General features: G+C 47.6%; 1 protein-coding gene and 2 non-coding genes across 3 annotated transcripts in view; 1 reads left to right on the plus strand and 2 right to left on the minus strand.

Moving 5' to 3' along the window:
- Positions 1 to 1,366: 1,366 nt before the first annotated feature.
- LOC119334781 lies at positions 1,367 to 1,562 on the minus strand. Its single transcript, XR_005161544.1, has one exon. It is a non-coding gene; the product is annotated as a U2 spliceosomal RNA (small nuclear RNA).
- Positions 1,563 to 2,824: 1,262 nt separating this feature from the next.
- LOC119334775 lies at positions 2,825 to 3,020 on the minus strand. Its single transcript, XR_005161538.1, has one exon. It is a non-coding gene; the product is annotated as a U2 spliceosomal RNA (small nuclear RNA).
- Positions 3,021 to 6,398: 3,378 nt separating this feature from the next.
- The window catches only part of LOC119330990 (alpha-glucosidase 2-like), a 42,654-nt gene continuing 24,686 nt past the window's right edge, over positions 6,399 to 24,366 (plus strand). Inside the window, exon 1 of the mRNA XM_037604143.1 lies at positions 6,399 to 6,690. Within this exon, the coding sequence (XP_037460040.1) occupies positions 6,472 to 6,690 (219 nt within the window). The 5' untranslated portion in view covers positions 6,399 to 6,471. The remainder of the gene's footprint in view (positions 6,691 to 24,366) is intronic.

The following is a 24,366-nucleotide window of genomic DNA, read 5'->3' on the forward strand; positions in this document are numbered from 1 at the left end:
CAAAAATTGTTCATGAATTCAAAAAGAGTTTGAGAATTCAAAAAAAAATGATCTACTTTCCAAAATTTGCTCAACAATTCAAAAAATGTTCAGCAATTAAAGAAATGTTCGGGATGTAACAATTTGTTCAGAATTTCCAAAAAAAATTGTTTTTTAAAATTTGTTTACAAATTTAAAAAATGTTCGGGAATTTGAAAAAATGTTCACGGTTTCAAAAATTGTGTCGTGTTCCAACATTGCATGCACGCACTCGACTAATTCACGGGGCACCTCAAGAACGAGCAGAACCCATAGCCGCCATGCTCCCGTGGTACGTGGCGGCACCCTGGCGGCACTGAAGGGATCTGTGTGCTCCTCGAAGGCAGGCCCATGGCTATCACCGGGCCTAGATATGGCGGCGAGGGCATGGCAACGAGAAGACAAGAAAAATCACCATCATCATGTTTGAAGTAGGGGTTTCATTAAACTTATGAAGACCATAGGTGCCATAACTCAGTGATGACATAATCCTTGCAAACATTATATTTAGAAAATCTAACACTAAAAAAAGATTCATAAAATCTACTTTGAGAATGGCTTCTTATTTAGAGAACTACTTGACGCGTGATAAATGTGAAGAGGCAGTATATTTGTTCAGGTCATCTTTTAGCAAATCTCTATCCTAAAAGTCCAAAACCTTCTTCCTATCTCATTTCCCTAAAGTAGATCCCCTATTCCAATTTTTTTTTGCCATTTTTCAAAACATTTGCTAGAACAATTGAAACAAATTCACCATATTTAAAAACAAACATAGACAATTCAAATGGACCACATCGTAATTCAACTACAAGCATAAATAAAGTTCATCGAATCCATCAAAGAGAACCACATGAACATGTCTCCCTCGCATGGATCAAACCGTCTTGTCTTTCCCGCATGGTTCTTGGCGGATACCCTCCCGGATCCGTCCTGGTGGGCTGCTCCGGATCTGCAGCCTGTAGCGCGCCGGCTTTCGAGACACGCAAGGATGCATGTTGCGCGTCTTCGCGGGGCTGTCCAGCCGTGGTGACTTCTTCGAGGCGCGTGTGGTGGTGCATCGCCCTCCTTTCGCTGCGTGGTCGTCCTCTTCGGAGCTCGCGGTTGTCTACTGCCGGCTCGGGCTAGGCCCGGTTCAAATGAGGTGTTGTGTGGGCAGGATGGATGTAGTCGAATTTGGACTGTGGTGCCATAGATCTGGAGAGGGGCGGCAGTGGGGTGCCATGGCCCTTTATGTGGTTCCGTCTCGATCAGCATGCCATAAGATGGATTGTTCGGCTACAGCGAGAATGACGGCGAAATTGCTCGGATTTTTGTCAGGCTGACGATGACAACACCCGAGGGCCCCAATGTGGGGTGCGCCTGCCTAGGCTGTAGTGCAACGTCCAGACGACACCCGAGGGCCCCAATGGCAAGCCACTGTGGTGGACCCTCCCCCACAAAAAATAAATTTTATATCGTTTTGGGCACATGGCCCACATATCAAATATTAAACTGATAAGAACAGACACTACACTTGATTTTAGCCAAAAGGCCGAGAAAGGTATGATTTGCAATGATGTGTTGCCCCTCTTCTTATAGCTTCCTCGACCACCTCCCTACTCTCCACCAGCGAGGTGTTACTAAAGGAAAGAACGAAGAGAGTCCCTGCTGCACTCGGGCAAACAGTCTTTGCGCCTCCCGTTCGTTTGGACATCAGGCCCGGTAAGAATACACCACGGCAGCAATGCTTCCACGCCCCACTATTACGTTGTTTCCAACAGAGCCTAGCGACCGATTGGATACCATTGGGCCGGCTCATTTAGTGAATAAATAACTTGCAATGGACGACAGTTTTGGGAAAAAAATTCCTGGCCGGTATAGGGAACCTTCTGAAAAAAAAGAAGCTTCCTGAACCCTTTTTTACTGATTTTTCTTTCAGTTTTAAATTTAATTTTTAATTTTTCTTCTTTTTCCTTTTTAATTTTTCTTCTTTTCTTTTCATTTTCATTTTTGTTTTTTCCTTTCTTAAATTTATTTCCCTTTTTCTAAAAAAATGTTTGTAGAAATTTCAACATTCTTCTTTGAAATTTGGCAATTTCTTCCTGTTTTAATTTTTTTTTTCAAAAAGTAAAAAAATGTTTGTTGTTTTAACAAATTTGCTTGGAGTTTAAAAAAATGTTTCCTTTTTCAAAATTGTCCACAGTTTCAAATCAAAATGCAATTTCAAAATTTGTTCAAAAATTCAAAAAATGATCATGATTCTCAAAACTGACAGGTGAGCCTTTTGACAGACCATTTTTCACACAACCTCAATGACATTGCTCTATACTCTGCGTAGTAGTAGACCGAGCTGCAACCTACAAAACTCCGTGTCACAAGATATTTTCCACAGAGATGTTAGTATCCTGAGGAAGATCTTTTGTCACCACACTTCTTGCCCAATCTGCATTGCAGCATTCTTTGTGCTCTCAGTGTTGTCTTTTTGAACCCAAGTCCTTTGCCAAGCCCATTGTGATACAGAGGGAGTACCTCTGGTTCCAGTAGACAGCCCTAAAGATCACTTCAGTTGTGACAGAGTGTCAGGCTTGGCTGGTGATGCCGACCGACCCACGGCATCCTCTGGAATTATCTACACTCTACAGTTATTAACAATTTTGCACGTCACAAAATACAAAATTGCCTAAGTTTGCTGTGTGCTAATCGCCCGGGTGGAAGAGGCCTATCCATTTAGCTCATTAGTTTCACCTCATTTTGCTTTTCATCAGGTATTCAATATAATTTCAGAAGTCTTTTTAAAAGGATTCAAAAAGTTTTCAAATAGTATTGGTTGGGGTGCGCCCGCCTGGGCTGTAGTGCAACGCCCATGCGACAACTGAGAGCCCCAATGGCAAGCCATTGTGGTGGACCCTCCCCCATAAAAAATAAATTTAATATCATTATAGGCACATGGCCCACATATCAGATATTAAACTGATAAGAACAGATACTACACTTGATCTTAGCCAAAAGGCCGAGAAAGGTATGATTTGCAATGATGCCCTCCCCTCCTCTTATAGCTCTGTCCACCATGTCTCCGCTCTCCGCCAGCGAGGTGGTACTAAACCAGAACCAAAGAACAGAGAGTCTCTGTGGCGCTCGAGCAACCAGCCAAGCCAGCCTATGCGCCTCTCGTTCGTTTGGGCTTCAGCAGGCCCGGTAAGAACACCACGGCAGTCAGCAGCCTATAGTTCCACGGCCCAGTATTACGACTCCTTTTTTTCGCTGTTCGTTTCCCTAGCTGAGTGTGTGTGACCTGATCATGCCGACCATGAATGAAGCCACCACACCACACGCCCCCCACCCCCCAAAAAGAAAAACAGACGAGTCTGTTGCGTTCAGTTCAACCTGTAGGGATCGATCGACGTCGACAAAGATGTACGTCACCATGAAGGATCGGGCGAGTCGCGCAAGTGCAGGATGACAACGCCGCCAACGACTACGTGAACGTGTTCCAATACTACATGCAGCTCGACTACTTCGCAGCGCAGCTCAAGTGCGAGCATAACCCATAGTCGTCAGGCTCCCGCGGTACATCGTCAAAGCTGAAGAGATCCGGACGCTCCTCTAAGGACTAAGGCAAGCCCAGTTAGTTTGTTGTCTTAAGTGGTGGCTTATTGGTGTTGAGCATTTGCCTCTTTGGTGTGGTTTCAAAGTTTTTCTTGTCCACTTCTCATGTCCATCAAACTCCGAGTAGCAATGATGCAAAGTAAGCGGGTTGGAGCCATTTCTCTTGTTCCTTTATTTGTAGAGAGGAGAGCTTGCATGACGGGCTTGTACTCCTTGATGGCCAGTCCATTTGATGGCGCAAGGTTTGACTTGCAAAACACATCCGGTCCACCGTTTGCATTGGTCTGGTTGCATTGGTCTTGGATTAAAGTCCAACGATGACCGAGAGATCTGGTTCTGCGGTTGGAGGGACTGGTTACATTGCTATTGCAGTGCTTCTCGGTGCTTTGCTAAAATTTCTCCTTTGTTTTGTTTGCACCGATGATGGCATCGAGGGCGACCCAAGCTTCACACAAACATTTGTCTTCCTTATGGTTTTAAAAAATTTGTTTTCCTTGGTCTTGTAGTTGCATGACCTACTCCTCTTCTTGTTTCCTTGATTCTCCTCGACCTCATCCACCACCTCAGCATTTCTTGTTTGCATATCTGGCATTGACATGGCAATATCGCCGAGACCGAGTGTGTGGCTTACATCCAATTTTTCCATGAAAGCGACGGCATTCTCATGCAATTGCTCACTACAAAAGTAAAAGAACCAATCAATCAATAACAAATCATGCATCATATGTACATCTATATATATACATCTATTCTCTATACATACAAATATAAAAATAATAGATGGTTGCGGGAGTTGATTGAAGCCCCCTCCCCCCGCGTCCACCTTGAGAAACCACACCAGCTAGGACTAGGATCTTCTGCTTGTTGTCGTCGTCGTTGATGCCGTCTTGCTTTTGTTACTACTTGTTTGCAGTGATTTGTACAACCACCGAAGGCTGCTCGCTAGGCTAGCATCGCTGGAAGACGCATACCAAGTGTTCAACAAAATGCATAAGCCAACTATAACTTTTATTCCTTTAAGTTTAGGGGGTTGGTTAGGTCCTGCCAAAATTTAGTACAGTAAAAATACTCCGCTAAGCTTTACTCGGCCGGATACTCCTCTATTTTTCAGGGGATCGGCTAGAGTTGCTCTCAGTCATCTCTTGATATTTTTTCTTCAAACGTTTTTGTTTGTTTGCTTCTATATCTTAGTCTCATCAACTTATCCGTGTAGTTTATCAATCTATGTGATTAGACCGGTTCAAGCAATTTTTTTATGACTTATAGTAGTATTTCTTACTGTGCAAATTTCTTCTTACAACTAATGGCTAATCCGGGCTAAAAAAACTCCAATTTAGTTGTTTTATCTATTACTACTTCTTAGTTCATAGCACATTTCATCTTCATGTACGATGTATGGTAATTCGAGAAATCATTTAACTTTGAGTTTTTGGCACTTAAAGTTTCAGGAAGACCTATGGAGATTTTTCTTTTAAAAAAATCAACAACTTCTAAGATGCCCGAACTAGTTGATTTGAACAAGCTTTCCAAGGACCAATCTAAAAGGAAGAGGATTGTAGATTACAATCCCAAACAGCATGAAACCAAAGGTAATGGCATAGCTAAAGCTCCTTTTGTTTTTTAATACCGGCCTTCGTTAATGTTTTCATTCATCCTCAATTTAATCATGCTCTTTTTGTTGATGTTGCTGGTTGTAGGTTAGATTGCTATAAAAATGATCAGACCTCCTTTGGTTTGTAGGAACTCTAAAGGATAGGATCTTTGTGGAGAATTATTTTTTTGAAGCCCTTTGGTTTGTAGGAATAGAATCTTATTCATGTATGGGATAGGAACCAATCCATTGTATTTCAATTTTCAAAAGAAAAAAAACCATTAGCCTTGATCCAAAGGAAAAATTCTATCCTATGAACCAAATGGCACCTCTTTCTCTAAGTGATTTGAGATAGATGTCATATCACTTCCTATTTTTTTTCTATTCCTATGGTATTATACCTTTCAAACCAAAAGAGGCCTGAATATTCTGTTTTGCAACCTCGGATGAAGTAGTTCATTTTATCTCAAATGGTTATCTTTTGTTATGTTTCAACGAATTTGGTCACCATGTGAAGAATGAAGTGATTATGCCCACATTTTAGTTTACATCGATATTGTTGCCTTATTGATTCATAAATAACTCCATGCATTTTTTAGCCCCCTCTAAAAAAATTGGTCTGCCCTGGAGGGCGAGCTCCTTGTTCGACTCCGCTATGGGGGCGGCCCAATCAATGGGTCGGCTTCAAAGGAGGAGCCGCTACCGAAGCCGGACATGGTGGCGACGGAAGGCGGCGAGGGGAGAGGATGGGGAGTAGAGCGGTTGGGTTGCGATTTTTCGGGCTGTCCGCTCAGACGTTTGGTAGAAGGGTAAGAGGGGTTCGGTTGTAGAAGATCTGCCTCATATATATCTCCGGCTGTCCATGCCTACGTGCTCCAACCGAGGCACTGACGGTGGAGCTCGCCGTCGGACGTGACTGATTGTATGATCGATGGTGGCCGAGATAATCCTTTATTTACAGAAGATGGCGGACGAGATAATATTTCCCAGCAGTTTATCGCTGCCTGGGGGGTCTGCTCAGTCGTCAGAAACGATGTCTGCGGCTGACGTCGTACCGTTGCCGCTACCTGCTCCACTCGAACTCGAGTCGACGCGAATCCACGCAAGCGAGCGGGGCAAGTCCACCGAGTCCCATTAAACAAACCCGAATCCACGCAAGCAAAGCGAAGCGGCTCTCTGTACTACAAGGGGCGCGCGCCCCAGCTGAGAGCTCCTCGCCTCGCCGGCTCGCCCGATCCTTGTCTTGCTGGCGCTAGATAGCTCCAGCGCGGGTCGATATGGCGGCGGCGATGGTGTGGGTGCCGATACTGGAGGAGGGGGTGTTCCGGTTCGACGCGTCGGAGGCCGCGCGCGCGGCGGCCGGGCCCAGCCTGTCGTTCGCCGAGCCGCGCCGCCGGGAGGTGGTACTGCGTGAGGGGGTGGACGACGCCGGCCGCCCCGCGGTCGTGCCGGAGTGCGAGGTGGTGGGTGACGACGTCCACAGGATTCTCATCAAGGTACGGGTTTTGGTCGTCAGGGAAATGATGTTTACGTGTGTATACAGTGCACTGTGCCCGTTAACTCTCACTGGGGTACACTTGTTTTTTTAGGTAAAGCAAAGCTTTATAAATTAACGGTGTAGGGACAAGTCGCCCGAAACACAAACAACCACTGAGCAAACAGCCACTAAGGGCGGTACAATAGAGTCCCAGCTAGTGCTGTCATTTGGCAAACAACTACGACCAACTTTAGCTAATTCGTGTGCTACAGAGTTCGCACTACGACGACAAACACTGATGAAGTGTTGAGAAAACCACATCTTGAGTTGGAATTTAGTGTCCTCAATGATGGCCGCATAAGGAGATGAATCCACCTTGGTGAAGTCAAGAGTTTCGGACAGGAGCTTTGAGTCTGTTTCGAAAATCACCCGGAGTGCACCAACCTCGGCCGCCATTGAGACGGCCTCAGACATGGCAGTAGCTTCCGCAGCAAAAGGGTTGGCAACGTGTTCCTTCCGTCCCGCACGGACCAGCATGACCTCCCCAGCATCATCCCGTATCACTACGCCCCATGTTACAAAGTACTCGCCCGGGGTGAAGGCTCCATCCAATTGATTTTGACCCTGTCCTTCTCCGGGGGTTGCCATCTGCAGTCCGGTTTGTGTTTGGCCTTTGCACCAAAAAGCTGCATATACTCCTGTGTGTTACTGAACACACGCCGAACCACCTCAGACACAGGGACTGGTAGCTCGCCCTCTCTAACCTTGTTCCTGTGGTTCCACCAATGCCACCAGAATGTGAGAATCTGTACTCTTTTCTTTTCATCTAACGTCCACAGGAAGTCCTGCATTACATGCACTGATGTGAATTGTTCAAACTCCACTCTGGTCGCTTCCAAGCTCATGGCTCGCCAGGCTATCTTAACCTCTTTGCATTTGACGAAGAGATGTGCGCCATCCTCATCTGCAAGGCCACACAAGAGGCACTTCGTGGATTCAAGTTTAATTCCCCTCCGGGCAAGATTTGTCCGCAGCGCAAGAGACTCATGTTTGATCCTCCATGTGAACATTTGAATTCTGCGCGGAGTTGGAAGTTTCCAAATCCTCTTCCAGGACATATCATCACATCGGTCCAGCTTGCCAGCCGCCGTGGCGCTGTTGCCTGCGCCATCGCCGCGATCTTGTTTCTCCAGTTGGACCTGCAGCTTGTAGGCATTCCGGACTGAATGTTGGCCCTTGCTGTCAAAGTGCCAAGCCATGAAATCGTCAACACCTTCTCGAAGCGGGATCTGTAGTATATGGCGAGCGTCCTCCGGCCAGAACGATGCATTGACAAGTTCTTCATCCCAGGTACCCGTGACCGGGCTGATGAGCTCGCTGACCTGTGTGAGCAGGCTCCGTCCACGTGGGGTGATGACTTGCCTCGACCAAGCTCTAGGAATCCATGGATCAGTCCATATCTTCACCGTTGAACCATCCCCGATCCTCCAGATGTAACCCTGTTTAACTAGATCGAGGCCCTTCAATATGCTTCTCCAGGTGTAAGATATCCCGTCTCTCGGCACCGCCTCAGGATACTGCAGTGCGGGAAGTAGCGAGCTTTCAAAATTCTGCAACAGAGGCTGTCGGGGTTTTGAAGCAGGCGCCACCCTTGTCTGGACAACATGGCGATGTTAAAATTGTGCATGTCCCGAAATCCCAATCCTCCCATTGCTTTTGGCTTCGTCAGAGTCTCCCAACTTAACCAGTGTGTTGGAATAAGCCACGGTGTGTGTGGTCGGACTCGTCGGATACGCGCGGGACGAGCGGGACGCATTGGTGCCGTCGGGCTCGTCGGGCACGTCGGTGACGCGTGGGACGGACGAAACGTGCGGGATGCAGCAGCGGGGCGCGTGTGTGTGGGCAGGAGGTGACATGCATGTAGCGTGGTCACACACACCGCCCACACACACGCGCCACGCTGCTGCATCCCGCATGTTCCGCCCGTCCCGCGGATCACCGACGCGCCCGACGAGCCCGACGGCACCAGTGCGTCCCGCCCGTTCCGCGCGTATCCATCGCGCCCGACGAGCCCAACCGCACACACCGTGGCTTATTCCAACACACACCCCCTAAGCCACGGCCTACAGCAGATGAGTCCATCGTCGTCGATGTCGCAATGGCCGCTCCTACGGCCTCCTCGACGCTTGACACTGCCTCCATGACGCCATGCCCTGCATGCCCCGGCTCGCGCACACGATCACGCACTGACGTGATCGACGCGGCCGCCCTGCGCTCCGCTGGACGCGTTCTCCCCCGGTGATCCGCGCGCCTGTACGCGCGCCCGCAGTCCCGACGCGCCCGACGCGTCCAGTGCGCACCCATAACACGCACCGGTCACGCCCGGCTCGCCGCCACGGCTTATTGCCCTGCACCGCTGCGGCCTCAACCGCAGCGCAGCGCCTCCACAGTCGTCGCGCCGAGCCGCCGCGGCCTCTGCGACACCACGCAGGTCCTCCGCGACCTCCTCGTCTCTGCGACCGCCGCTGCTCGTCGCGCGCACGGCATCACGCCACACCGCCGTGGACTCGCCGCGCGTTGCCGACGCCACGCGCTCGCCGCGTGCCCGGCATCACGCCCCACTGCCATGGACTCGCCGCGCGTTGCCGATGCCACGCGCTCGCCGCACGCCGTTGCCAAGACCTTCATGTCCGCCGCGCACCGCGCGCGCCGCGAACGCCGCCGCACGCCACGGCCGCCCCTCGAACCCGGTCGCTCTAATACCAATTGTTGTTGCAGCTCTTTCTCTCTCTCTCGTAGCTGGAGGTAGAAGAAGGAGGAGCACACAGTATCCCGGAGTTTCACCCGGCTTCACAGCCCCATTACTATTCCCAGAGCACCAACTCTATTCAACAAATACATGGTCGCGTCCACGGCTTTGTAGCCCTACAGCTACGCAGCGCCCACGTCTCCTGCGCATACATGCAAGTAGCGGAGCGAGCGATCCGCCCGGCCAACGACGCGCACACAACGCACTCGATCCATCTGATAGTAACAGCCTTCCTACTGCATGGTGCATGCACAGCTCCTCCACGCTACATGCATGTCAAGCTAACTAACTCCAACACACAACTAACTCCAACACACACGCACACGGACTCATGCACACACACGCACCTACGAACCTGATGCGGCCACACACCGCCCACACACACGCGCCACGCTGCTGCATCTCCCACGTTCCGCCCGTCCCACGCATCAACGACGCGCCCGACGAGCTCGCCGCCACGGCTTATTGCCCTGCCCCGCTGCGGCCTCAACCGCAGCGCAGCGCCTCCACAGTCATCGCGCCGAGCCGCCGCGGCCTCTGCGACATCACGCAGGTCCTCCGCGACCTCCTCGTCTCTGCGACCGCCGCTGCTCGTCGCGTGCACGGCATCACGCCACACCGCCGTGGACTCGCCGCGCGTTGCCGACGCCACGCGCTCGTCGCGTGCCCGGCATCACGCCCCACTGCCATGGACTCGCCGCGCGTTGCCGACGCCACGCGCTCGCCGCGCGCCGTTGCCAAGACCTTCATGTCCGCCGCGCACTGCGCGCGCCGCGATCGCCGCCGCACGGCATGGCCGCCCCTCGAACCCGGTCGCTCTAATACCAATTGTTGTTGCAGCTCTTTCTCTCTCTCTCTCTCGTAGCTGGAGGTAGAAGAAGAAGGAGCACACAGTATACTGGAGTTTCACCCGGCTTCACAGCCCCGTTACTATTCCCAGAGCACCAACTCTACTCAACAAATACATGGTCGCGTCCACGGCTTTGTAGCCCTACAGCTACGCAGCGCCCACGTCTCCTGCGCATACATGCAAGTAGCGGAGCGAGCGATCTGCCCGGCCAACGACGCGACCATGTATTTGTTGAGTAGAGTTGGTGCTCTGGGAATAGTAACGGGGCTGTGAAGCCGGGTGAAACTCCAGTATACTGTGTGCTCCTCCTTCTTCTACCTCCAGCTACGAGAGAGAGAGAAAGAGCTGCAACAACACAGTGCATTGTATTCTCCTTGTCTTGGTGGCTCCACCAGAACTTCCCTAATAACGAGTTCAGCTCCTGGCAGAAGGTTTTCGTGAGATCGAAGCAAGACATGGCAAAGGTCGGGATGGCCTGCCCCACGGCCTTAACCAGAGTTTCTTTCCCACTCTTTGCCAAGAGTCTTTCCTGCCAGCCATGGACTCGCCCACACAAGCACCTTTTGATATATGCAAACGTGCGACGCCGGGATCGACCAACATGTACATGCAGTCCCAAGTAGCGATCATTCCAATCCTCACTCATGATTTGCACTTCCGCCTTCACCCGTTGTTTAGTGTGCTCATCCGTGTTGGGGGAGAACATGATAGCAGTCTTCTCCGTATTGATGCATTGTCCAGAGCAGTTCTCATAGAGCTGAAGAATGTCATGGAGAGCAGCGGCTTCCTCCTGCTTGGCCTTTAGCAAAATCACCGAATCATCGGCGAACAATAGGTGTGACACGCTAGGCGCAGTTTGGCAGATTTTGACTCCACTGATGCATCCATGTTCCTCAGCATCATGCAGCAATGCAGACAAGCCCTTGGCACAAATCACAAAGAGGTAAGGGGAAAGGGGGTCCCCCTGTGTCAATCCCCGGGTGGGCACAAATTGTTCCGTAAGAACTCCATTCACCTTGATCTGATAACGCACAGTTGTGACACACTTCATGATGAGATTTACCCATCTCCTGCGAAAACCAAGTTTTGTGAGCATTGCCTCCAGAAAACTCCACTCGACGCGGTCATATGCCTTGCTCATGTCCGCTTTTATCGCAGCAATACCATCTAGGCCCCCTCTTTTATTCCTCAAGTAATGTGTGACCTCATAAGCAATCAAGACATTATCTGTGATGAGACGTCCCGGAATGAACGCACTTTGGTTCTCGGAGATAATGTCTGGTAGTACAACTTTCAGTTGGTTTGCTAACACCTTGGAGACGAGTTTGTATAGGACGTTGCATAAACTTATAGGACGCAAATCCTTAATCCTGCTCAGGTCCTTGACTTTAGGTATAAGTACCACGAGAGTATCATTCCAGCCTTCCGGAATATCACCTCCATTGAGTACTCCCAACACTTCTTCAACAATATAGTCCCCCATGAAGTGCCAATTTCGCTTGAACACTATAGCCGGCATCCCATCCGGACCCAGAGCTTTTAGGTCCCCAATGTGATCTAATGCCGCTTTCACCTCTTCGCGGGTAAATACGGCGTCCAAAGCATTGAGCATTGCAGCAGTGACACGCGGCTGCACCTTGTCAATAAGTTCATCGACCCGGTTGCCCGCAGTGGACGTGAAAAGATCCTGAAAGTAAGAGCAAACATAGTTAGTTAAATCTTCCTCCGCCACCACCGAACCATCCTCCCACCTGAGCTCCTTGATCTTATTAGCTTTCTTTCTCACAGACGCCATCATATGAAAGAAGCGAGTATTCCTATCCCCTTCCAGAAGCCACCACACATGAGCCCTTTGTTTCCACATTGTATTCTTCTTCTCCTCTAGATCATCCACCAAACACCGTAGGTTGGCTTCCTCCTCAATCTTCTCCTGGGACACCAAATCCTTCATGCACCGCTCCAAATCAGCCTTGGCCTTTCTCAGTCTACCTTCCAGTTCGCCAACTACCTCCTTGTCCCACTTCCTCATCTTCCCGGCTATTTCCTTCAGGGCATGCGCTACTCCACCTTCCCTGCTTGCCCAACTCCTCTCCACGCCTCCCTGATCACCTCCTCGCACCCATCTTCCTGCAACCATCTGGCCTCAAACCGAAAGCCTCGGTCCCCTCCTCTCCAACTCCTATCACTCCCCTTCGTATTGACAATTATGGGCCGATGGTCGAAATGTCTCGGCATCCCATTGACGACCACGTGCTCCGGGAACTTCTCTTGCCAAGGTTTACTAGCAGTCGCCCGGTCCAGCCTTTCACAGATGTATGTGTTGGGGAACGTAGCAGAAATTCAAAATTTTCCTACGTGTCACCAAGATCTATCTATGGAGAAACCAGCAACGAGGGGAAGGAGAGTGCATCTACATACCCTTGTAGATCGCTAAGCGGAAGCGTTCAAGTGAACGGGGTTGATGGAGTCGTACTCGTCGTGATTCAGATCACCGATGATCCTAGTGCCGAACGGACGGCACCTCCGCGTTCAACACACGTACAGCTCGACGATGTCTCCCACGCCTTGATCCAGCAAGGAGAGAGGGAGAGGTTGAGGAAGACTCCATCCAGCAGCAGCACAACGGCGTGGTGGTGGTGGAGGAGCGTGGCAATCCTGCAGGGCTTCGCCAAGCACCATGGGAGAGGAGGAGTAGGGAGAGAGGTAGGGCTGTGCCAGAACTTCGTGTATAGCTCCCATGCGCCTCCCCACTATATATAGAGGTGGAGGGGCTGGTTTCTTGCCCTCCAAGTCCATTGGGGCGTTGGCCAAGGTGGGAGGAAAGAAATCTCATTATTTCCTTCCCCACCGATTGTTATCCCCCCTTTTTAGGGATCTTGATCTTATCCCTTCGGGATATGATCTTATTCCTTCTAAGGGGGGATCTTGGTGCGCCTTGACCAGGGGTGTGGGGCCTTGCCCCCACTACCCACGTCCATGTGGGTCCCCCCATGCAGGTGGGCCCCACTCCGGAACCTTCTAGAACCTTCCCGGTACAATACCGAAAAATCCCGAACATTTTCCGGTGGCCAAAATAGGACTTCCCATATATAAATCTTTACCTCCGGACCATTCCGGAACTCCTCGTGACGTCCGGGATCTCATCCGGGACTCCGAACAACATTCGGTAACCACATACAAACTTTCTTTATAACCCTAGCGTCATCGAACCTTAAGTGTGTAGACCCTACGGGTTCGGGAGACATGTAGACATGACCGAGACGTTCTCCGGTCAATAACCAACAGCGGGATCTGGATACCCATGATGGCTCCCACATGTTCCACGATGATCTCATCGGATGAACCACGATGTCAAGGACTTAATCAATCCCGTATTCAATTCCCTTTGTCTATCGGTATGTTACTTGCCCGAGATTCGATCGTCGGTATCCAATACCTTGTTCAATCTCGTTACCGGCAAGTCACTTTACTCGTTCCGTAACACATCATCCCGTGATCAACTCCTTGGTCACATTGCACATATGATGATGTCCTACCGAGTGGGCCCAGAGATACCTCTCCGTTTACACGGAGCGACAAATCCCAGTCTCGATCCGCATAAAACAATAGATACTTTCGGAGATACCTGTAGTGCACCTTTATAGTCACCCAGTTACGTTGTGACGTTTGATACACCCAAAGCACTCCTACGGTATCCAGGAGTTACACGCTCTCATGGTCGAAGGAAGAGATACTTGACATTGGCAAAGCTCTAGCAAATGAACTACACGATCTTTTGTGCTAGTCTTAGGATTGGGTCTTGTCCATCACATCATTCTCCTAATGATGTGATCCCGTTATCAACGACATCCAATGTCCATAGCCAGGAAACCATGACTATCTGTTGATCACAACGAGCTAGTCAACTAAAGGCTCACTAGGGACATATTGTGGTCTATGTATTCACACGTGTATTACGATTTCCGGATAATACAGTTATAGCATGAATAAAAGACAATTATCATGAACAAGGAAATATAATAATAATACTTTTATTATTGCCTCTAGGGCATATTTCCAACAGTCTCCCACTTGCACTAGAGTCAATAATCTAGTTCACATCGCCATGTGATTAACACTCACAGGTCACATCGCCATGTGACTAATACCCAAGAGTTTACTAGAGTCAGTAGTCTAGTTCACATCACTATGTGATTAACACTCAATGAGTTTTATGTTTGATCATGTTGCTTGTGAGAGAGGTTTTAGTCAAAGGGTCTGAACCTTTCAGATCCGTGTGTGCTTTACAAATCTCTATGTCATCTCCTAGATGCAGCTACCACGCTCTATTTGGAGCTATTCCAAACAACTGTTCTACTTGGAGCTATTCTAAATTATTGCTCCATTATATGTATCCGGTCTCTCTACTCAGAGCTACCCGGATAGGTGTCAAGCTTGCATCGTCGTAACCTTTACGACGAACTCTTTTACCACCTCCATAATCGAGAAAATTCCTTAGTCCACTAGTTACTAAGGATAACTTTGACCGCTCTCCTGTGAGCCATTCTTGGATCACTCTTGTACCCCTTGACTGACTCATGGCAAGGCACACTTCAGGTGCGGTACACAGCATAGCATACTGAAGAGCCTACGTCTTAAGCATAGGGGACGACCTTCGTCCTTTCTCTCTATTCTGCCGTGGTCGAGCTTTAAGTCTTAACTTCGTACCTTACAACTCAGGCAAGAACTCCTTCTTTGACTGGTCCATCTTGAACACCTTCAAGATCATGTCAAGGTATGTGCTCATTTGAAAGTATTATTAAGCATTTTGATCTATCCTTATAGATCTTGATGCTCAATGTTCAAGTAGCTTAATCCAGGCTTTCCATTGAAAAACACTTTCAAAATAACCCTATATGCTTTCCAAAAATTCTACGTCATTTCTGATCAACAATATGTCAACAACATATACTCATCAGAAATTCTATAGTGCTCCCACTCACTTCTTTGGAAATACAAGTTTCTCATAAACTTTGTACAAACCCAAAATTTTTGATCATCATCAAAGCATTCATTCCAACTCCGAGATGCTCACTCCAGTCCTTAGAAGGATTGCTGGAGCTTTGCATACTTATTAGCATCTTTCGGGATTGACAAAACCTTCCGGTTGTATCACATACAACCTTTCCTCATTAAAATCGTCGAGGAAACAATGTTTTGACATCCTATCTGCAAGATTTCACAAATAATGCAGTAATCGCTAATATAATTCCAACAGACTCTTAGCATCGCTACGAGTGAGAAAATCTCATCGTAGTCAACTCCTTGAACTTGTCGGAAAACATCTTAACGACAAGTTGAGCTTTCTTAATGGTGACATTTACCATCATTGTCCGTCTTCCTTTTGAAATCCATCTGTACTCATTAGCCTTACGACCATCGAGCCGTTCTGCCAAAGTCTATGCTTTGTTCTGATACATGGATCCTATCTCGGATTTCATGGTTTCTAACCATTTGTCGGAATTTGGGCCCACCATCGCTTCTCCATAGCTCGTAGGTTCATTGTTGTCTAGCAACATGACCTTCAAGACAGGATTACTGTACCACTCTGAAGTAGTACGCATCCTTGTCACCCTACGAGGTACGGTAGTGACTTGATCCGAAGTTTCATGATCACTATCATAAGCTTCTACTTCAATTGGTGTAGGTGCCACAGGAACAACTTCCTGTGTCCTGCTACACACTTGTTGAAGTGACGGTTCAATAACCTCATCAAGTCTCCACCATCCTCCCACTCAATTCTTTCGAGAGAAACCTTTCCTCGAGAAAGGACCCGATTCAAGAAACAATCCCTATTGCTTTCGGATCTGAATTAGGAGGTATACCCAACTGTTTTTGGGTGTCCTATGAAGATGCATTTTATCCGCTTTGGGTTTGAGCTTATCAACCTGAAACTTTTTCATATAAGCGTCGCAGCCCCAAACCTTTAAGAAATGACAACTTAGGTTTCTCTAAACCACAGTGTCATCTCAACCGAATTACGTGGTGCCCTTTTTAAAGTGAGTGCGGTTGTCTCTAATGCCTAACCCATGAACGATAGTGGTAATTCGATAAGAGACATCATGGGGTGCACCATATCCAATAGGGTGCAACTATGATGTTCGGACACACCATCACACTATGGTGTTCCAGGCGGTATTAATTGTAGAACAATTTCCACAATGTCTTAATTGTGTGCCAAAACTCGTAACTCAGATATTCATCTCTATGATCATATCATAGATATTTTATCCTCTTGTCACAATGATCTTCTACTTCACTCTGAAATTACTTGAACCATTCAATAATTCAGACTTGTGTTTCATCAAGTAAATATTCTCAACATCTACTCGAATCATCTGTGAAGTAAGAACATAACGATATTCACTGCATTCCTCAGCACTCATTGGACTGCACACATCAAAATGTGTTACTTCCAACAAGTTGCTATCTTGTTCCATCTTACTGAAAACGAGGCTTTTCAGTCATCTTGCCCATGTGGTATGATTTGCATATCTCAAGTGATTCAAAATCAAGTGAGTCCAAACGATCCATCTGCATGGAGTTTCTTCATGCGTATACACCAATAGACATGGTTCGCATGTCTCAAACTTTTCAAAAAACGAGTGAGTCCAAAGATCCATCAACATGGAGCTTCTTCATGCGTTTTATACCATTATGACTTACATGGCAGTGCCACAAGTAAGTGGTACTATCATTACTATCTTATATCTTTTGGCATGAAAATGTGTATCACTACGATCGAGATTCAATAAACCATTCCTTTAGGTGCAAGACCATTGAAGGTATTATTCAAATAAATAGAGTAACCATTATTCTCCTTAAATGAATAACCGTATTGCGATAGACATAATCCAATCATGTCTATGCTCAACGCAAACACCAAATGACAATTATTTAGGTTTAATACTAATCTTGATGGTAGAGGGAGCGTGCGATGTTTGATCACATCAAACTTGGAAACACTTCCAACACATATCGTCAGCTCACCTTTAGCTAGTCTCCTTTTATTCCGTAGCTTTTATTTCGAGTTACTAACACTTAGCAACTGAACCGGTATCTTAATACCCTGGTGCTACTAGGAGTACTAGTAAAGTACACATTAACATAATGTATATCCAATATACTTCTATCGACTTTGCCAGCCTTCTTATCTACCAAGTATCTAGGGTAATTCTGCTCCAGTGGTTGTTCCCCTTATCACAGAAGCACTTAGTCTCGGGTTTGGGTTCAACCTCGGGTTTCTTCATTGGTGCAGTAGCTGATTTGCCGTTTCATGAAGTATCCCTTATCGCCCTTGCCCTTCTTGAAACTAGTGGTTTCACCAACCATCAACAATTGATGCTCCTTCTTGATTTCTACTTTCGCGGTGTCAAACATCGCGAATATCTCAAGGATCATCATATATGTCCCTGATATATCATAGTTCATCACGAAGCTCTAGCAGCTTGGTGGTAATGACTTTGGAGAACCATCACTATTTCATCTGGAAGATCAACTCCCACTTGATTCAAATGATTGTTGTACTCAGACAATCTGAGCACAAGCTCAACAATTGAGCTTTTCTCCTTAGTTTGCAGGTTAAGAAAGTCATCGGAGGTCTTATACCTCTTGACATGGGCACGAGCCTGAAATCCCAATTTCAGCCCTCAAAACATCTCATATGTTTCGCGATGTTTCAAAAACGTCTTTGGTGCCTCAACTCTAAACCGTTTAACTGAACTATCACGTAGTTATCAAAACGTGTATGTCAGATGTTCGCAACAACCACAGACAACGTTCGAGGTTCAGCACACTGAGCGGTGCATTAAGGACATAAGCCTTCTATGAAGCAATGAGGACAATCCTCAGTTTACGGACCTAGTCCGCATAATTGCTACTATCAACTTTCAACTAATTTTTCTCTAGGAACATATCTAAACAGTAGAACTATAGCGTGAGCTACGACATAATTTGCAAAATCCTTTTGACTATGTTCAGGATAATTAAGTTCATCTTATGAACTCCCACTCAGATAGACATCCCTCTAGTCATCTAAGTGATTACATGATCCGAGTCAAACTAGGCCGTGTCCGATCATCACGTGAGACGGACTAGTCATCATCGGTGAACATCTTCATGTTGATCGTATCTTCTATACGACTCATGCTCGACCTTTCGGTCTCCGTGTTCCGAGGCCATGTCTGTACATGCTAGGCTCGTCAAGTTAACCCTAAGTGTTTCGCGTGTGCAAATCTGTCTTACACCCATTGTATGTGAACGTTAGAATCTAACACCCGATCATCACGTGGTGCTTCGAAACACGAACTGTCGCAACGGTGCACAGTTAGGGGAGAACACTTCTTGAAATTGTTGTAAGGGATCATCTTATTTACTACCGTCGTTCTAAGCAAATAAGATGTATAAACATGATAAACATCACATGCAATCAAATAGTGACATGATATGGCCATCATCACTTTGCTCCTTTTGATCTCCATCTTCGGGGCTCCATGATCATCATCGTCACCGGCATGACACCATGATCTCCATCATCGTGTCTTCATGAAGTTGCCTCGCCAACTATTACTTCTACTACTATGGCTAATGGTTAGCAATAAAGTAAAGTAATTACATGACGTTTAAGTTGACACGCAGGTCACAAATAAATAAAGACAACTCCTATGGCTCCTGCCGGTTGTCATACTCATCGACATGCAAGTCGTGATTCCTATTACAAGAACATGATCAATCTCATACATCACATATATCATTCATCACATCCTTTTTGGCCATATCACGTCACATAGCATACCCTGCAAAAACAAGTTAGACGTCCTCTAATTGTTGTTTGCATGTTTTACGTGGCTGCTATGGGTTTCTAGCAAGAACGTTTCTTACCTACGCATGAACCACAACGTGATATGCCAATTGCTATTTACCCTTCATAAGGACCCTTTTCATCGAATCCGATCCGACTAAAGTGGGAGAGACAGACACCCGCCAGCCACCTTATGCAACTAGTGCATGTTTGTCGGTGGAACCGGTCTCACGTAAGCGTACGTGTAAGGTTGGTCCGGGCCGCTTCATCCCACGATGCCGCCGAATCAAGATAAGACTAGTAACGGCAAGCATATTGAACAATATCGACGCCCACAACTACTTTGTGTTCTACTCGTGCAAAGAATCTACGCAATAGACCTAGCTCATGATGCCACTGTTGGGGAACGTAGCAGAAATTCAAAAAATTTCCTACGTAACACCAAGATCTATCTATGGAGAGACCAGCAACGAGTAGAAGGAGAGAGTGCATCTACATACCCTTGTAGATCGCTAAGCGGAAGCGTTCAAGTGAACGGGGTTGATGGAGTCGTACTCGTCGTGATTCAGATCACCGATGATCAAGTGCCGAACGGACGGCACCTCCGCGTTCAACACACGTACAGCTCGACGATGTCTCCCACGCCTTGATCCAGCAAGGAGAGAGGGAGAGGTTGAGGAAGACTCCATCCAACAGCAGCACAACGGCGTGGTGGTGGTGGAGGAGCGTGGCAATCCTGCAGGGCTTCGCCGAGCACCTACGGGAGAGGAGATGTGTCACGGGAGGGAGAGGGAGGCAACCAAAGGCCTTAGGTCTGATTGCTCCTCCTTTTCCCCACTATATATAGGGCCAAGGGAGAGGGGGAGGGCGCAGCCTTGCCCCCTCCTCCAAGGAAGGGGTGCGGCTAAGGATGGGGAGGAGTCCATCCTCCCCAAGGCACCTCGGAGGTGCCTTCCCCCTTTAGGACTCTCCCCTTTTTCCTTTATCTTGGCGCATGGGCCTCTAGGGGCTGGTGCCCTTGACCCATGTAGGCCAAGGCGCACCCCCTACAGCCCATGTGGCCCCCCGGGGCAGGTGGCCCCACCCGGTGGTCCCGGTACAATACCGATGACCCCGAAACTTGTCCCGATGGCCGAAACAGGACTTCCTATATATAAATCTTTACCTCCGGACCATTCCGGAACTCCTCGTGACGTCCGGGATCTCATCCGGGACTCCGAACAACATTCGGTAACCACATACAAGCTTCCTTTATAACCCTAGCGTCATCGAACCTTAAGTGTGTAGACCCTACGGGTTCGGGAGACATGCAGACATGACCGAGACGTTCTCCGGTCAATAACCAACAGCGGGATCTGGATACCCATGTTGGCTCCCACATGTTCCACGATGATCTCATCGGATGAACCACGATGTCAAGGACTCAATCGATCCCGTATACAATTCCCTTTGTCTAGCGGTATGGTACTTGCCCGAGATTCGATCGTCGGTATACCGATACCTTGTTCAATCTCGTTACCGGCAAGTCTCTTTACTCGTTCCGTAACACATCATCCCATGATCAACCCCTTGGTCACATTGTGCACATTATGATGATGTCCTACCGAGTGGGCCCAGAGATACCTCTTCGTTTACACGGAGTGACAAAATCCCAATCTCGATTCGTGCCAACCCAACAGACACTTTTAGAGATACCCGTAGTGTACCTTTATAGCCACCCAGTTACGTTGTGACGTTTGGCACACCCAAAGCACTCCTACGGTATCCGGGAGTTGCACAATCTCATGGTCTAAGGAAATGATACTTGACATTAGAAAAGCTTTAGCATACGAACTACATGATCTTGTGCTAGGCTTAGGATTGGGTCTTGTCCATCACATCATTCTCCTAATGATGTGATCCCGTTATCAACGACATCCAATGTCCATGGTCAGGAAACCGTAACCATCTATTGATTAACGAGCTAGTCAACTAGAGGCTTACTAGGGACATGGTGTTGTCTATGTATCCACACATGTATCTGAGTTTCCTATCAATACAATTCTAGCATGGATAATAAACGATTATCATGAACAAGGAAATATAATAATAATCAATTTATTATTGCCTCTAGGGCATATTTCCAACAGGAATTATATTAGCGATTACTGCTTTATTTATGAAATCTTGCAGATAGGATGTCAAAACATTGTTTCCTCGACGGTTTTTGAGGAAAGGTTGTATGTGATACAACCGGAAGGTTTTGTCAATCCTGAAAGATGCTAATAAATATGCAAAGCTCCAGCAATCCTTCTAAGGACTGGAGTAAGCATCTCGGAGTTGGAATGTATGCTTTGATGAGATGATCAAAGATTTTGGGTTTGTACAAAGTTTATGAGAAACTCGTATTTCCAAAGAAGTGAGTGGGAGCACTATAGAATTTCTGATGAGTATATGTTGTTGACATATTGTTGATCAGAAATGACGTAGAATTTCTGGAAAGCATATAGGGTTATTTTGAAAGTGTTTTTCAATGGAAAGCCTGGATTAAGCTACTTGAGCATTGAGCATCAAGATCTATAAGGATAGATCAAAACGCTTAATGGTACTTTCAAATGAGCACATACCTTGACATGATCTTGAAGGTGTTCAAGATGGACCAGTCAAAGAAGGAGTTCTTGCCTGAGTTGTAAGGTACGAAGTTAAGACTTAAAGCTCGACCACGGCAGAATAGAGAGAAAGGACGAAGGTCATCCCCTATGCTTAAGACGTAGGCTCTTCAGTATGCTATGCTGTGTACCGCACCTGAAGTGTGCCTTGCCATGAGTCAGTCAAGGGGTACAAGAGTGATCCAAGAATGGCTCACAGGACAGCGGTCAAAGTTATCCTTAGTAACTAGTGGACTAAGGAATTTTCTCGATTATGGAGGTGGTAAAAGAGTTCGTCGTAAAGGGTTACGTCGATGCAAGCTTGACACCTATCCGGATTGCTCTGAGTAGAGATACCGGATACGTATAATGGAGCAACAATTTAGAATAGCTCCAAGTAGAACAGTTATTTGGAATAGATCCAAATAGAACGTGGTAGCTGCATCTAGGAGATGACATAGAGATTTGTAAAGCACACACGGATCTGAAAGGTTCAGACCCGTTGACTAAAACCTCTCTCACAAGAAACATGATCAAACATAAAACTCATTGAGTGTTAATCACATAGTGATGTGAACTAGACTACTGACTCTAGTAAACTCTTGGGTATTAGTCACATGACGATGTGACCTGTGAGTGTTAATCACATGGCGATGTGAACTAGATTATTGACTCTAGTGCAAGTGGGAGACTGTTGGAAATATGCCCTAGAGGCAATAATAAAAGTATTATTATTATATTTCCTTGTTCATGATAATTGTCTTTTATTCATGCTATAACTGTATTATCCGGAAATCGTAATACACGTGTGAATATATAGACCACAATATGTCCCTAGTGAGCCTCTAGTTGACTAGCTCGTTGTGATCAACAGATAGTCATGGTTTCCTGGCTATGGACATTGGATGTCGTTGATAACGGGATCACATCATTAGGAGAATGATGTGATGGACAAGACCCAATCCTAAGACTAGCACAAAAGATCGAGTAGTTCATTTGCTAGAGCTTTGCGAATGTCAAGTATCTCTTCCTTTGACCATGAGATCGTATAACTCCTGGATACCGTAGGAGTGCTTTGGGTGTATCAAACGTCACAACGTAACTGGGTGACTATAAAGGTGCACTACAGGTATCTCCGAAAGTATCTATTGTTTTATGCGGATCGAGACTGGGATTTGTCACTCCCTGTAAACGGAGAGGTATCTCTGGGCCCACTCGGTAGGACATCATCATATGCGCAATGTGACCAAGGAGTTGATCACGGGATGATGTGTTACGAAACGAGTAAAGAGACTTGCCGGTAAAGAGATTGAACAAGGTATCGGTATACCGACGATCGAATCTCGGGCAAGTAACATACCGATAGACAAAGGGAATTGAATACGGGATCGATTGAGTCCTTGACATCGTGGTTCATCCGATGAGATCATCGTGGAACATGTGGGAGCCATCATGGGTATCCAGATCCCGCTGTTGGTTATTGACCGGAGAACGTCTCGGTCATGTCTGCATGTCTCCCGAACCCGTAGGGTCTACACACTTAAGGTTCGATGACGTTAGGGTTATAAAGGAAGCTTGTATGTGGTTACCGAATGTTGTTCGGAGTCCCGGATGAGATCCCGGACGTCACGAGGAGTTCCGGAATGGTCCGGAGGTAAAGATTTATATATAGGAAGTCCTGTTTCGGCCATCGGGACAAGTTTCGGGGTCATCGGTATTGTACCGGGACCACCGGAAGGGTCCCGGGGGCCCACCGGGTGGGGCCACCTGCCCCGGGGGGCCACATGGGCTGTAGGGGGTGTGCCTTGGCCTACATGGGCCAAGGGCACCAGCCCCTAGAGGCCCATGCGCCAAGATAAAGGAAAAAGGGAAGAGTCCTAAAGGGGGAAGGCACCTCCGAGGTGCCTTGGGGAGGATGGACTCCTCCCCATCCTTAGCCGCACCCCTTCCTTGGAGGAGGGGGCAAGGCTGCGCCCTCCCCCTCTCCCTTGGCCCTATATATAGTGGGGAAAAGGAGGAGCAATCAGACCTAAGGCCTTTGGTTGCCTCCCTCTCCCTCCCGTGACACATCTCCTCTCCCGTAGGTGCTCGGCGAAGCCCTGCAGGATTGCCACGCTCCTCCACCACCACCACGCCGTTGTGCTGCTGTTGGATGGAGTCTTCCTCAACCTCTCCCTCTCTCCTTGCTGGATCAAGGCGTGGGAGACATCGTCGAGCTGTACGTGTGTTGAACGCGGAGGTGCCGTCCGTTCGGCACTTGATCATCGGTGATCTGAATCACGACGAGTACGACTCCATCAACCCCGTTCACTTGAACGCTTCCGCTTAGCGATCTACAAGGGTATGTAGATGCACTCTCTCCTTCTACTCGTTGCTGGTCTCTCCATAGATAGATCTTGGTGTTACGTAGGAAATTTTTTGAATTTCTGCTACGTTCCCCAACAGTGGCATCATGAGCTAGGTCTATTGCGTAGATTCTTTGCACGAGTAGAACACAAAGTAGTTGTGGGCGTCGATATTGTTCAATATGCTTGCCGTTACTAGTCTTATCTTGATTCGGCGGCATCGTG

This window comes from Triticum dicoccoides, chromosome 7A (genome assembly GCF_002162155.2).
Source record: "Triticum dicoccoides isolate Atlit2015 ecotype Zavitan chromosome 7A, WEW_v2.0, whole genome shotgun sequence".
NCBI classification, from domain to species: domain Eukaryota; kingdom Viridiplantae; phylum Streptophyta; class Magnoliopsida; order Poales; family Poaceae; genus Triticum; species Triticum dicoccoides.